The following is a 13,312-nucleotide window of genomic DNA, read 5'->3' as shown; positions in this document are numbered from 1 at the left end:
AAGATTCGACTCCCCCGAGTCGAGCCGCCAAAACACTTGAAAAAGAAGAGTCCATGAAGCCAGCCAATTAGCTTCACACGCCACTCCCGTTAGAAGCGGAGTCGTAGGTATCTCTAGGTTATAATAGATTTCCTATGTGGACCATCCAACACAAGACCCAAGCAACTTTGTGTTGTATGGCAGGGAATGATGGTGACCAAGGAGGCTATTCTTGATAGTAACTATAGCCCACGATCACACTGCCCATCAAAGAGTCTACTCATGAATCCTTGCTGCCCGGTGCCCCACAAGGCCTGATACAACCGAACACGGTGCACCTTAACCTTTGTCACCTTTGAAGACTTCCGGCTCCTAGTAGCAGAGCTGAGGTGGGGCTCTGCTCAGTCCAGTCAGGTTACGTCAGGTGTAAGTTCCCTCTTTTTCCATATTCCATACACAATATCCTTTGATTCCTCTACTCTGTCCATCAAACAGCAACTCCCAAATTATGTTATCTTCCTTTATAAGTGGTCGTTGCAATCTCAGTAATTTTCTTGTGTTCTTGATCATATGCTGGACACACACACACACACACACACACAGTAGTAGTAGTAGTAGTTTATTAACAAAAATACATATTACAAATGCAAAAGAAAAGTAATTATGTATCTATTTTTTGTCCAGATTGAATACATATAAAAAAAAAAAAAACACTTGTCACACACACACACACACACACACACACATTTTCCTTTTGTTTGACCTCAGATTATTGGTTCTTGCTCTGAAGAAAATATCTAATGACCTGCAAACGTACAATTCCTCTCCTGATATTTCTTTTTTCCAAATTTTGTAGATTGACAAACTAGACTTTTCTGCTATTTTTTTTTTATAGTACTCCCTTTGCCGATTTATTTTGTTTCACTCCCTGATCTGCCTTCTAAAACTTTATTTACTAACTGTTATCAGGTCTGAATACTCCTAATTCATTAGCCCTCATAGACACTGTATTGAATACAGTAATCTTCTCCCTTACTTGACATTTCCTCTATAATTCTTCTCAGCAGCTTGTTACTTTCATTTTCCTATGCCTTCCATTGTGATGGCCCTATCTCCCCTCTTAAAGGTAAAACCTGTGCATATTGTGGAGCTCCCAGTATTGTTCTATACACTGAGTCTTCAATCTGCTGCAGTTTTTCTATTTCTTGCTTGGTATACCCTAGAATACTTGATGCGCACAGGACAGTTGGTAAAACTATGTTTTTTCAATATGATTTCCCAGTTAGAATTTTGTTCCAACTTTTTGCTATTACTGGATATGTCAGATTGACTAGTTTTCTTGCTTTCGACATAAACTTTCCTTTGTGAATTTTACATATTTTCTCTAATTACAATTACTCCAAAGCATTTAAGTTCCTGAGTCACTTTAAAATTTCTGATTTCATCAATTTGCACTGTCATTAAAAATGGAAACGTTACTTTTATCTTTGTTAATTTTCAGGTCTTTCGGGAAGGAAAGCCTAAAAGGAGGATGTTAAAAAGAAAACTCAGGAGTGAGTCTTGAGAAGTGTTCCTGATGACTACAGAGTATGCTCTAGATGAGAGGAAGGAGTGGACCCAGTCTTAAGGTGTGCCAAAGGGTCCTAAGCTTTGAAGTCTGGAAAGGAAGTCATTATGTGAGGCAGCTCCCCCTTTGTCCATGAAGGCTAATATTTTTAAGTGAACATTATGAAAGCCCTCCTGAAGGTGATGCTCTAATTGTAAAAAAGCTCAAGTATACTTGAATGTGTTTAGAAGCCAGACATTTTCGAAGGAAGTTGATGTTTGAGTTATTACTAACAAGAAAACTTTCCCAGCACAAGGTGCTCAAAGAGTTTGGTGATGCAGGAGAATAGTCTTACAAGGCAGAATGATTTGCTGGCACCAGGCCTCCAGGTGGAAATAAGTCTGTAAAACTGATGTCTCTATTAAAATTAAGCAACCAAAAAATTGGTTTACAGTCTGTTCATTACACACAAAAAATCCTGAAGTACAATGATTAGGAATTATTGCAGGAATCTAAATTAAATATGCACCATCATTTTATTACTTTAAATTTTCTAACACAAAAGCAAAAAAGTATTCCAATAAAACTTACTGAACAGATGCTCCATACAGTCTCCTTAGATCACATTTTCAATTCATGCAAATCACCACAGGGAGAAGGTCAGTGCTCGGGAAGCCAAATTGAGGTGGTGGGTGAGCGCAGCCACGTGCTGCTGCAGGAGACGTTCAATGTTGGTGCTGTTGACGGTGGCTTGATCATCCTGGGCGGCCCTCAAGAGATCTTGGAGGCCCGGGAAGGTGTCCCACACATAGCCATTAAGTGAACTTGGTGCCAGGACAACATGGCTTGGGATGGAGAAAGGACGTAATAACTAATTGTTTATGAGAAAGTATTAGTTGTATAAAAATACAGGATGCAAATTAATTTGAACACTGAGTTAATTAGTAGAAGAGTTGTACTATGTTGCCACTCCCATCAATCCCATATGCAACACCACCACTGCAACTCTTAGCTGCCTCATTAGTATAAACAACTTTCATCCCCTCACCACCACTGATTTTCTTCATCACCATAACCCTCACCATCTTTACAACCCTTAACTTTATCAAAATAACCAACCTTCATCACTGTAACCTCACATACCGCTGCCTACTTCATCTCAAAAACCCTCACTACCACCATCACTGCTGCAACCCTTAGCAACCACATCGGCGGTGGCTGAGTCGACAGAGTGACGGAGCCGCGTTCAGGAGGACGCAAGTTCAATCCCTGCCCAGTGCCACCAAGCTGGGATTTTTCAGCCGCCGCTGAGTGGCTTAAAACTACCCACATGCTGTCCAGAAGACCATCTATCAACCCGGACTCTAGATTCTAAGATTAAAGATGAGCTCCAGGAGGGCAGCATGAGCCAATGCAAGATGGCGCCACAATAAACACTCGCGGGAAGAAGCCTACCGGCGCAATAGGCTGCGACGTATGTATATAAAAAAAAAAAATAAATAAATAAATAAATAAAAAAATACCGCTGCCTACTTCATCTCAAAAACCCTCACTACCACCATCACTGCTGCAACCCTTAGCAACCACATCAAAACCATGAACTATTACCAATTTTCATCACCTCACCACTACCACCACCAATACTTACTTTAGCAGAGGCCGTCCAGGCAGTCCTAATGGGGCCAGGAAAGCCTTGTCCAGCAGCAGCATGGCATCGTTGTACCGCCTTAATGTTAATGCACTGCAAAAATGATCAGGGCAATCAAAGTGCAGAGACAAACTATTAGGGTAAATTAAAAAAAAATAGTACTCAGTGTGGCCTACTTAAAGAAACATCCTATTGGCTTACGAGTGGAATAAACTTATCTGTCATTCACAGTATATAAGATGGTGACAGGGACAAAAGAAAAGTATACCACGAGTGAGGTTAATAGGTCAAAGTTACAAAGCACAGGGACAGAGGAGGATGGAGGGATAAACAGCAGTTGTTGGAAGGTATACCCACTCAGTGCTGCTAGAAATGGAGGTGAGATTCCCTTGAAAGGCCTTGCCAGCAGCCACCAGCTGCACAACAGCTGCTTCCAGTGATTCTGTATGGAGGAGACAAATTGATATGGAAAAAGGAAATTCTTGGTCTATAATTTTGGAATACATTGTCTCACTTTCTATTGGAATTTTTAACCTATGTAATGGAAAGTGAAAAAAATAGGAATAAACTCCTTTCCACCTGTAAAATTTCCTGAATGAGTTAACAATTTGGAGAATACACAAAAAGATATAGTGTGCTTGCAATGACTGACACAAACAGAGTCAGATATATGAAATAGATAAAAACAACTTGGGAACAAAGTAAACAACACAAATGAGAGGGTGAAGAATATTTAAGTGTGGGAGAAAAGACTGGGGTTAAGTGTATGTAAGGAAAGAGGATGTTGTTCTTTTTCTGTTCCATGAATACCTGTTTCAACATCAAAGTCGGCAAGCTGAGATCCATTTGAAGAAATGAAATCCACCCAAGAAGCATTGATGAAGTCAGTGTAGGCAGACACATTGTAGGGGAGGAGAGGCTGCATGGAGAACTCATATGCAAGAAGTCCAAGCATCCTGTTGTGAGGGGAGGGAGGTACATGTATAGGGGTTTTGCAATGGAATCTGTTGTAAGGAGGTTGAGGGAATAGAAGGGAAATTAAAAAGAATGAAATGTAGTGAAAAAAAAAGTCAAATCAGGAATCTGCTGAAAGAAAATGAAAATGATAGAAATGATGAGGTACATAAGGAAAAGGAGGGCAACTCAAAGGAGAGCTTCAGTTCAAAACATCATTGTGGTCCTTACCATGATTTTGTTTTAAATTAATTTGGTCCACAATGTCAATAAATCAAAAGAAAACCATAAACATTTAATAATTATCTTTAAAGCCAACAATATGGCTAAAGAGCCATTCAGTGTTATTCCTTTGTAATGACTATTTTGGCAAGTAATTTGCACCAGAGACCTACCTAGCACAGCCCTGGTGGTAGAGAAGACCTTTGTCCATCAGCTTAGAGGCCAGGAAGAAAGTCTCATAGGCAGTGTGTTGTAGTGGCAGCTGAGCCTCGTCCTGCACCAAGACACATGTAAATGCATTTCAGTGACTCAGATGACAAAAATACTAGTAATAGTGACAACTCCAGTTATAAATGGTACTCCTATATTCATCCCAGTAGTAAGTATTTACCTTTTTTTGTAGAAAAGAGCTTTAAAATGAAACATCATTTATTTTTGTAAAAACATACCATACAGCCAACACAGCCATACAGCAGTTTACTATTCAAAATCACATACACACAGCTGTATATGTTGCACAAGGCTAATCTACTCCATCCTATGTTTATTCTTCACACCCCAACAGAGTGTACCAACAATGCTATTTCTAGCAAAAATGCTTTTGTATATGTATTCTTGCATGGACAATGACACACATTGAATAACTCAAAGGAAACATTCCAGTCACCAGAAGGAAACTCCTTTCATGCTGAGGCCTGGCAAGCAACATTTGCACACCACAGACAAAACATTCCACTCTACGTACTGGGGCTGCTGTGAAGAACATGTCCATGCTGGGGATCCCCAAGTTGAACATGAAGGCTCGATAGTCACTTCCAGTACCTATCGTCCCAACAATGGGCCTGACATCCTTTCCTCCCGAGATGCGTGGATATGGACCATCAGGGTAACGGTGCAACCAAGTATCATAGATGCTTGTCCTGCCCTCCTTCACTTCAGATGGGTCAGGGTTTGGCACAATCTTGGCCACCTCAAAGATGATATCATGAAGCATTGGAACTCCAATGGCCATGAAGGAGTGGTTGCCTGAGGGAAAAAAATAAAAGTTCAAGTAAATGAACCTTTGAAATACACTTTTTCTGAACTACTTTATGGTTCTCTCTCTCTCTCTCTCTCTCTCTCTCTCTCTCTCTCTCTCCTCTCTCTCTCTCTCTCTCTCTCTCTCTCTCTCTCTCTCTCTCTCTCTCTCTCTCTCTCTCTCTCTCTCTCTCTCTCTCTCTCTCTCTCTCTCTCTCTCTCTCTCTCTCTCTCTCTCTCTCTCTCTCTCTCTCTCCGAAGCCACATCATAGGAATGAAGGAAAACTATAAAATGAATTCAGTAAATAACATTATCACAACCAAGCCTGTAATCACATATCCATTAAAGCAGGGACACAGCAGTCTGAAGTTGCTAGATATTTTTTTCTTCTGGTATTAATGGGAAATAATATAGTTTTGACCTTAATACCAAATGTTTGAATGGTCTGAAGTCATTACCAGTCATAACTAAATCCAGGTTGAGGTACACCACTCCACGGTCTTGAAGAACAGATGAAAATTCTTCAGCAAATTCAGTAGAGCCAATGAGACCGTTTTCTTTCGCTCCCCAATTGCAGAATAGCAGTGTCCTGTAAGAGAAAAAATACGTACTACTACTACTACTACTATTGCTGCTGCTGTTGCTGTTCCACTATTGTACTACTACTTTACTACTACTACTACCACTACTACTCTACTACTACCCACCACAGTTACTACTACTACTACTACAACTACTACGGGCCTCCATCTATTAGAGTTGCGTTGTGAGCGGTATATTCTCTCATATCCTTTCACAAAGCAATTCACTGGCCCCACCCCGCCAATGACTGTGGCCGACAACCATCTTTATTTAATATTACAAACTTTACTAAACATTTTATTTTTAAGCTAACTACTACAACTACTACTACTACTACTACTTCTACTACTATTACTACTGCTCCTACTACTACTACTAATAATAATAATCCTATTCCTATTACTACTACTACTACTACTACTACTACTACTACTACTACTACTACTACTACTACATACTATTACTACTACTACTACTGCTGCTACTATTACTACTACTGCAAATATGAATCATTTTATGAAGGCTGCCTCTTCTCATGCATTCAAAGAAGTATAAACTCAAAGTAACAAAGGAGAATAAGAAAAAAAAATATGATAAAAATATGGTTGACGTTTTGTGAGAATAAAATGTTTTCTTAGGCACAGACACTCTGGCCCAAAAGCCACCAACATCTCCAATATGGACTATGAAGCCACAGTGGTGGAGAGTGACATTAGGGTGGGTTGGGAGTGACTTGAGTAGGGAAGGAAAGGGGGATCTAGACGTAATATATGATAGGTGATTTTGTGTCAGGTAGTATTAGCGATATGGCTGGATGCCACAGTCATTAGCAAACAGAGTTGGGGCTAATGACCTCCAAACTATGGAGCCCTCCATGATTATGTGTCGGGAAAATAAACATGGGTGGATGTATCATTTATGTAGTAGTAGTAGAAGCAGTAGTAGTAGTAGCAGTAGTGAATGGTAGTAGTAGTCCCCTTGAAAAGTATATGTATGTAAAAGCTGACACACTCCTTGACTTGGCTTCTAAAAATAAATAACTTCAACACAAGTACATATACAATACAATCATTCCACATCTCTCACTGGGACACCTAAAAAACAGAATGTCTCATTTTGCTGTCTCACTAACCTTCTGGGCCTCCAGCCAGCAGCATGCATTTCACTAAAGACTCGCACCAACTCAAGGAGAACAGCTGTGGCCGAGGATGGATCAATACCTCCATAGGTCCAGGAGTCATAGTGGTTCCCCACAATAACATAACGATCTAGAGGCAGAGAAATACAAGGAGAGGATATTCACCGAGAGAAATTGTTGCTGGCCACCACAGTACTAAGAAAAGCATATCATTATTGTTTTCATGCACTGAAATAGTGTGAAGGTCATTGTCCCCATCAGCACCTACAACAAAATTATCCTTAAAACATTTCTCTGATTCATATGATGGCCACCTCACTAGATACGTATGTGTGTGTGTGTGTGTGTGTGTGTGTGTGTGTGTGTGTGTTCTCACTTAAATGTTATAATAGTACTGAATGCTTTTCAACAACTTTTTTCAATTTTACAAAGAGAAAGGGCTTTAGGCTACTGAACTCCCTGCACGGGTTGTGTCCAATGCTTCACAATAAAAGTGAGGCCACTATACTCTTCTGACAGAGTTGATTAAGATGCATCAGTTTTAGTGGCACAATAAATTTTAAATGTCGACATAGTTTTGTCAGAAGCAGCAGATTTACATGTCTGACTTGGTACACATAGTAGAAGTTATAATGATGCATAAAGTACCATGGGCCCACTCATCTTTGTGACAGGGACACCAACTCCCTCTCTCCTTCCTTCACACTAAATCTTTTCCTCACCTATTACTTTTTTTGTAAATAACATCTAAAACACTTCTTTCTTTGAATTAGTAGCTTCTCTCAAGTTTCCTCCTCTTACCTGGCTCTTCCTGACCCTCAATGAAGCCCACTACGTCGTACACAGTCTTCTGGCCAAGCAGATCCATCACCATCACAGCCACCTGTTTTCCTTCAGCCAGCTCCGGCCCCAAATGATAGGTAAAGTTCAGGCCTCCTTGCCAGCTGGCTGGTGCTTCCTCTCCCTTCACAAGACTGGGGAATAATTATATAATGAATGCATGATTGTATTTTCCAAATGAATAGATTATTTAGCTCCTGGTTTGGCCAGTAAAGTTTTTCCTTATATTGTTATCATATACACGTATGTTTAGTTATGGTTTCAAGCATTTTCAGAACGTTTTTATGGTGAAATGGTATTTAGGGGAGCTTTCAGTCAAGTCTGGAGCCAGTTACCTTCTTTGTATATGACTGACACCCCAACTTTTGTGGATTCAGATTTTGCTCAGTTTTTTTGCACCTCACTCTACTGAGGGTACTTGTCACTTTTAAAAACATGAGAATTTGGTTGAAACAACTTTACGGTTGTAGCAGCAACATCCTTCACTAAGAAGGGGGGTTCAAACTACAACTAAGGAAGTGAGAAGGCCAACACTTTATCAATGCGCAGAGGATTTTGGGGCCTTTCCCATGTGGTCATTACAGTAGAAAGGGATTCTTTGATAAAAAAAAAGAAGTTTCTTTAATTCAGGAAAAATTTCTCAGAAACTCAAGATGAACATACCACATCCTGGGATATTTTTCCAATAATCCAGGATGCATGAAGTACATCCTGTGATGCAAAGGGTAGATAAATGACCACAATTACAGTAAGTTCTACTTGCCATCAAATTTTTGTGATGTCATCACCAAACACCCATACAAATTCAATTTATCATTGTATGTGTACGGCAACAGAATATCGCTTTGTAAGCTGATAAAAAGACAGAGAAGTCTTTTCAGCACTCAAAAGACCTATCAATGTGTACTATAATATACAGAGGAAAACATTCACCTGAGAAAGTGCCAAGCATCGCTATAACTCATCGGCTGGACTGGGATGGAGAATGTGTCTGCCTCAGAGTCCAATAGATGAAAGGCCGATTCTGTGGTACAAAAATGTACGTATTGCATGTTGACGCATTTTATTGAGCTACATTTTCCTTCAAATAATTCATCTGGTGGTTGCTTTCAGTCTCACAAGGAATTTGTGGAGGGATGTCTGATGACAAGAGGGATGTCTGATGACACTATGGATGTTCAACAACAAGCCCCCAACATGTGTTACCAATGACTGATTGATTAATTGATCAGGAAAACAAATGACATGTTGGATTTTTTATTACCCAGAATCATGATAAATCTGAAATCCAGGAAACTGGGGCCTGGGAAATTGAGGATCTACTGACTTAAGGTGCCAGTAAGGCCATACTAAAAGAATTTAGATTAAAATTGTGCAAAAGAAATCATATGAACAAAAGATGCAAAAAATGTGAGGAGGTCATAAAGGTCTACATATAAGAATACAATACTGGAATGAATATAGGAAAACTAAGAAACAATATGCCAGAATGGAGGAAGATTGGTAGGTTGAAATAATGAATATACACCTTGGCAAAGCCATTGCATGAGCCAGACACATTTCACAGACTGGCATATCAAGTGATAGAGTGGCAATGCTGAGTACAATCTATGGCAACACTCCTTGAATGTTGTGTGAATATGAGACTAAGTCAGCCAGGCTCTTCTAACTGCAAATATTTTTGGGGGGGGTTACTCAACCTTGGATTTCCTTTCTTTGACAAACCTGGTGTAAGTAATAGAAATAAAGTAATGGTGATCATACTTTGAAATGGCTGGCATTTTACTGTACGGTACCGTAATGCAAGTACATACAACCTATGTTTCATAATGATTTTTATCATTAGTCTACAAAAGAGTAGGCCAACAGTTAGAGGAAGGTGGTGGCCAGGAGCTAATGCTTGTAGTGTCTAGTCTTACCTACAGCAGGGTAGCCTGGTGTGAGGAGGTCTCCCTGCAGTTTGAGAGAGCCCAGCTGTGTGGCTCCAGGAGGGGCATACACTGTGTTGGGGTAGGTGTTTGAGGGGCCCAGTGGTGCAGCATCATGAGGGTCAGTGTAAAGGATGACAGCCGCTGCACCACGGGTCTCTGCAAACCTTACCTTTGGGAGAGAAACAGACCAAAACCTGAATACTGTGAACACATGATGAGATGCTACATTTGTTGAGTCGGTTTAAAATCTTAACATGCACTCAATTTGCAAAGACATGACATATATTTATATAAATGACATGACTTCTTAGTCAGGAACTTTCTTTTGGGTAAAGTTCCTAAAAATAAGATATAACAAGGTCACTCATATGATAAAAATTAGTCATATGCCAGAGAGAGACAGGAGGGGAAGGAATTATAGGAGAAGGGCACAGACCCCAGAAGACAGGACACAACCCCCGATTAATACCTGGTACCCATTCACTGCTGGGTGGAAAGGAGCGTAGGGTATCGGAAAAGCCGCCCAAATTTTTCCACTCCGCCCGGGAATCAAACCCGGGCTCTCTCGGTTGTGAGCCGAGTGTGTTAAGGTGTAACAGATGGAGTAGTTATTAGCTAGCCTAATGGAGTAGTTATTACTTAGCAGATAATTTGAATTTTTCTTTGATACATATACAAACATAACTGTTCACTTATGAATTCCCGTTGAACATTATCAAGCAAATTAAGTATTTTTACTGTGACACCAAGTAACTTGTTACCTTGTCTCCTCTAAAAATTTCACCATGGCGTATGAAGACGATGGAGTTATTAACTGTAATGTTACATTCATCAAGGTAACGGAAATCCTCGTCCCTTCCATAATTGGCATAAACAACAGATGAGCTCTGGATGAGAAAGAAAAGACAGTTATTAGGAAAAAAGAAAACATGTAAAAATATAATTATCTCCTGAAAAATCTGTGCTCATACATCATTATGCAATGCCAAATGTTAATTTTTTAGTAAAACTTATACTGCCCCCACTTTGCCACCCTATTTCCAACAGCCTTATCAAACCTGTGCCGTGCCCAGTCCAGAGAAGCTGCTGAAGGAGTAAATGCTCAGTTGGTTGATTGGAGGAGGATTGAAGGAGATGAGTGGCTGGGTAGGTGATGATTCAAAGATTGTGCCATTTGTGGCATTAAAGACTGCCACCTGAGAAAATTAAGGAACTGGTAAGACAAGTTAGATCTATTGTGCAGTGATTATTTTGTCTATGTCCAAGAGATACATTCAACAATTTGTTTTTGTTTCTAGATGTGAAAATCCATTTTCTACTAAAAATGTGTACTTGGGTTGTACTGTAAAGGAATATGAGTAAAGTTTAGCATGGAAATACATATACACTATGAGAACCACCTTATTATAATGTTCACACATCATTACAGTGTCTCTCTGTCAAGGCAGAACAATACTGCAGCAAAAGTTTGTTATGAATAGCTGTACAGCCCATCCAAAAAGGCTCATTACCATTTTCCAAACCTCCACTCCAGAATTAATTTTTTTCAGATTATAATTTCCTGCTTTTACAAATTTGGACTGTTGAGATATTTGAACCAGACTTTTACTGTATAAGGAATCATTTTGACACTGACAATACTGACACCATATACTAACCTTGTTTGGTCTCTCAGAGTTTGCTGTGGCCAGGAATGCATCATAGTGAAGCCGTTTAACTCTGAGGCCTTGAGAGCTCCACATTCTGGAGATGAACTCGCACAGCACTTCATCTATAGTTGAGCCAGCAGGATGTGGGTTGCTGGACAAAAACCTGTTTTGCAAAATACACATGTTTAAGCATTGATTTTATGCAGTAAATGTAATTTGTCATTGTTATATAACTCCTTAAACTTCTAAATGTTACCTTTGCATGTGAATTAATATTGCTAGCTGATTGTATAAGTTTTAAAATCATGTGCTATGAAGAAAAAGCCAACCCACAAGTTATTTTGAATGCATAAACAAATTGTTTCCACAAGTTGCTGTGGAGACAATGGCGTAATAAGGAAAAATAATATTGATGTAGAGTTATTAATATTTTTAATATTCTTACTGTTTTAGCATCACATAGTTTTGCTTTCCCATTTATTACTTGCCCAAGTCAGCTATCTATATTGAAAGAAAAAAAAATACTCATGGAAGTGCTGCTTAGCTCTGCATCTCTGAGCAAATAATAACCATTTTTTTTATAAATATATAAGCTTATTTTTAATCTTGATAAAAACTAACCCTGATATGAAATAGATGTTATCTGCATTGATGTTGTTGATGATGAACTGCCTGTAGTTTGTAGGTGGCCCTTTTTCTTCACTTAAAGTCACTGCAAGAAGTAGAAAGAAATTAGATGTATTGCCCTCCCAAGACTGAATATTTATTTAGAATGTTACTTTCTTTAACCTCAAATATTGTTTGCTTACACACTAATGTGATGACAAGGATAACCAACATCCCCGTGATTGATGCAACAAGTGTGATAAGAATGGAGGAATTCATTGTTCTTTGAAAATATTCTTTTGTTTCCAAGTAAAACTCATACAATGTATGGAAGAGAATACTTCACACACAGACACAAACACTAATCAGTGACCACCATTCAAGTAACTAGGTATGTAATTATGTTTCTGATAGTGGTGCTAATATACTTGAATGTGAGAGATAAGACACTTATCTTTTATCTGAAGTTCATCCCTATCAAGCTTTAAGATGCAGGTTATATTGAATGAATAAAAAAAAAAAGAAAAAAAAAAGCGAGTATACAAATACTGGGTTAATATTTGATAGCATTTTATGCCATCAACATCACTATTTAAGTAGTATGGAACAGTAATAATTATACTACTACTACTACTACTACTACTACTACTACTACTAGTGTGTGGGTGGGAGGATTCCATCCACTCTCACCATAAGTCCCTAATTTTCTCTTCTTGCTGTCTCAGGAGCTATACACTTCTCATAAACAGTTCCTTATTGGTGTGTGTGTGTGTGTGTGTGTGTGGGGGGGGGGGGGAGTCAGATCCAGATTAGCATGCAGGGGCTGAAGAAAGTAAGTGGCTGTACATACCTCCAATATTTACTTACCTCTTCTTCCCCCTGTAAATTGTCCATTCTTAATTTCTATTTGATACATTCATCCGTGACTGGCATTCCTTGGCTTTAATGCTCTGTAAATAATGAAACTGAACTGTTCTGTATTTAATGATTAACTAACAGATGACAAGGAGATGCGGGAGACAAAAGATGACCTTCATTCCTGGCTATGGTATAAGGATAGTTCAATATTTGGTATCGTCTCATTCTCTTAGCTGGTTTATCTTGGTCATCCTCTCCTCACATTAACAAGGCTGGTCAAGTCACAACACTGCCAGATTAGCTTAGACTGAGAAGGTGCTGGAGTAAAAAACTGTACACAA

General features: G+C 39.2%; 1 protein-coding gene and 1 long non-coding RNA gene across 6 annotated transcripts; one reads left to right on the top strand and one right to left on the bottom strand.

Moving 5' to 3' along the window:
• The first annotated feature begins 16 nt into the window (after positions 1-16).
• Positions 17-1,972, top strand: LOC127004418 (uncharacterized). Its single transcript, XR_007757784.1, has 2 exons — positions 17-405; positions 1,481-1,972. It is a non-coding gene; the product is annotated as an uncharacterized LOC127004418 (long non-coding RNA).
• Positions 586-12,548, bottom strand: LOC127004415 (putative N-acetylated-alpha-linked acidic dipeptidase). 5 transcript variants are annotated; one of them, XR_007757781.1, is made up of 18 exons: positions 12,317-12,548; positions 12,129-12,219; positions 11,517-11,670; positions 10,917-11,054; positions 10,620-10,745; positions 9,847-10,027; positions 8,861-8,951; positions 7,889-8,061; positions 7,082-7,217; positions 5,826-5,956; positions 5,095-5,375; positions 4,523-4,623; positions 3,984-4,129; positions 3,531-3,615; positions 3,174-3,266; positions 2,117-2,370; positions 1,881-1,934; positions 586-1,636 (listed from the first exon to the last, which is right to left on the bottom strand). XR_007757781.1 is itself a non-coding variant. In XM_050872079.1 (16 exons), the coding sequence occupies exons 1-16, from the start codon at positions 12,390-12,392 to the stop codon at positions 2,169-2,171; spliced, it is 2,205 nt and encodes a 734-aa protein (XP_050728036.1). In that variant the 5' UTR covers positions 12,393-12,547; the 3' UTR covers positions 586-2,168. The 5 variants fall into 5 exon arrangements, 1 of the variants encoding a protein (XP_050728036.1); XR_007757780.1 differs by having other exon boundaries at positions 1,881-2,370; positions 12,317-12,547; XR_007757778.1 differs by having other exon boundaries at positions 586-1,934; positions 12,317-12,547.
• Positions 12,549-13,312: the final 764 nt, after the last annotated feature.

This window comes from Eriocheir sinensis, chromosome 28 (genome assembly GCF_024679095.1).
Source record: "Eriocheir sinensis breed Jianghai 21 chromosome 28, ASM2467909v1, whole genome shotgun sequence".
Lineage (NCBI taxonomy): Eukaryota > Metazoa > Arthropoda > Malacostraca > Decapoda > Varunidae > Eriocheir > Eriocheir sinensis.
This window is presented reverse-complemented; position numbering and strand designations above follow the sequence as displayed.